Genomic DNA, 1,773 nt, shown 5'->3' on the forward strand with positions numbered 1-1,773 from the left:
CTTTAGGGGGGGGGGGGGATGTCTCAGTCCTTAAATCCATATTTCACATCAACGCGCTACGGAAAACGCAATCCACTGTGTAGATATATGCCCGCATCCTGTGGCTGTGGTTCCCAGAACGGCACATAAAGTGCAATAAGGCGTTATCTGTGGCTAGCTAAAAATATGTCCCGAGCATCGAGAAAGGGAGATTGCGAGACTAGGGGGAGAGGGCGACTCGGGGGGCAAAATTAGGCAGGTCTAGGAAGCACCCGTACCCACCCACCCACCCACCCAAGGGGAAGAGGTTAAATTTCCTGGGCATAAGGAATAGTTAGAGGGGAAAGGAAGGTTACTGGATGGGTTGGGGGGGGGAGGGTGCCACATACGGGCACCAGTGCCTCGGTGGCACGCCATGCGCAGGCATCTATAGATCCGTGTCACAAGCCGCAGACAGACGGGAGAGCCACATGCCGACAGACGTATCCCCCAACATGCAGGGTTAGGAAGGATTCACACGGGCGCCGTGGGGCACACGGAAACGCCGACACGTGTCTCTCTCGGCGCAGGGGTGGGACGTGTCTGTGATTTTGCAGGCAGGCAGATTTCCTATATGCAGCAGGGTAGGTACCACGGGGCAGAGAGAGAGAGAGAGAGAGAGAGAGAGAGAGAGAGATGTGCAGACACAGGAATGGCCAAAAAAAAAAAAGAGCACATACATGTGCCGACCAATGCTCTCTCCCGCACATGCGATCCCAGGCACGCATACGGGGGGGGCAGACATGGCGGCATTGCCAGACGCACATATGCGGCACAAGGACACATGGATGTCAAGGCACAATCTGGAATCGAAGGGACAGCCAAGTGGAGACGGATGTGGGGATGTCGAAAGAGCCATTTTGTACATGCATGCACAGAGACAGAGACAGAGACAGAGACAGAGACAGAGACAGAGACAGACAGAGAGAGAGAGAGAGAGAGAGAGAGAGAGAGAGAGAGAGAGAGAGATGGTGTGGTACCTACCCCCATCTTGGTGGCTTTTCCGTCTCAGCCTGGATGATCGAGGCTCTCCAGAGGACGTCTGGCTGGCAGGCAGGCAAACAGGTGGGTGGGTGGATGGACAGAAGGGGAAAGAGAGAGTGTGAGAGAGAGAAAGCGAGAGAGAGAGAGAGAGAGAGAACAAGACAGACAGAGGGGAGTGAAGGGAGCCGCCTGCGCCCCCAGCCAGGGATACTGTACCCAGGGCTGCTAGGCGCGGAAGGACGGAGCCCAGCAGACTCCCGGCTCTGCTGTCTGAGCCAGAGAGGGCGCAACAGCCAATCAGGAGCGGCTCCCCCCCCCACGCCAACCCACCAGTCAGCCTCTCCCCTTTTACTGCAGAATTCACCTTCCCCAAGGTGGGGGGGAGGGCGCAGGGGTATCCCCAAACCCATCTGCCAAAGCGCCCCCCCCCAAAAAAAATTTACACCCCCAAAGAGGCAGGGCCTCCCTTGGAGTGCACCCCAGGTTGACAAACATTGCTCTGCCAAAGAGCCCCGGGTGCCGGAGCGCCCAGAGAAAAGAGCACCCAACACTATTAGCTTAGCGCAGGCCTCAATAGGGACCCACTCCAACCCCTGGATTCAGACAGTCCCCAGGCACGAAATGCCACCCCGCTGGACACCCCACAACCATGACACATCTCCTTCCCCCTGCCGCCAGTGTTACCTCTAAGCTGAGTTAGTGTGAGCCAGCTCACAGTTTTTAGCCTCCAGCTCACAGATTTTTGTCTTTGCTCAGGAAGGATGGCTCCAG

General features: G+C 56.9%; 1 protein-coding gene across 1 annotated transcript in view; it reads right to left on the reverse strand.

Moving 5' to 3' along the window:
* The window catches only part of LOC107122231 (sodium/potassium-transporting ATPase subunit alpha-3-like), a gene marked incomplete at its 3' end in the record, with an annotated part of 39,888 nt that extends 38,764 nt beyond the window's left edge, over positions 1–1,124 (reverse strand). The window contains 1 exon segment of the mRNA XM_015425267.1: positions 1,003–1,124. Within this exon segment, the coding sequence (XP_015280753.1) occupies positions 1,003–1,008 (6 nt within the window).
* Positions 1,125–1,773: the final 649 nt, after the last annotated feature.

This window comes from Gekko japonicus, unplaced genomic scaffold (genome assembly GCF_001447785.1).
Source record: "Gekko japonicus isolate JY-2015 unplaced genomic scaffold, Gekko_japonicus_V1.1 scaffold3934, whole genome shotgun sequence".
Lineage (NCBI taxonomy): Eukaryota > Metazoa > Chordata > Lepidosauria > Squamata > Gekkonidae > Gekko > Gekko japonicus.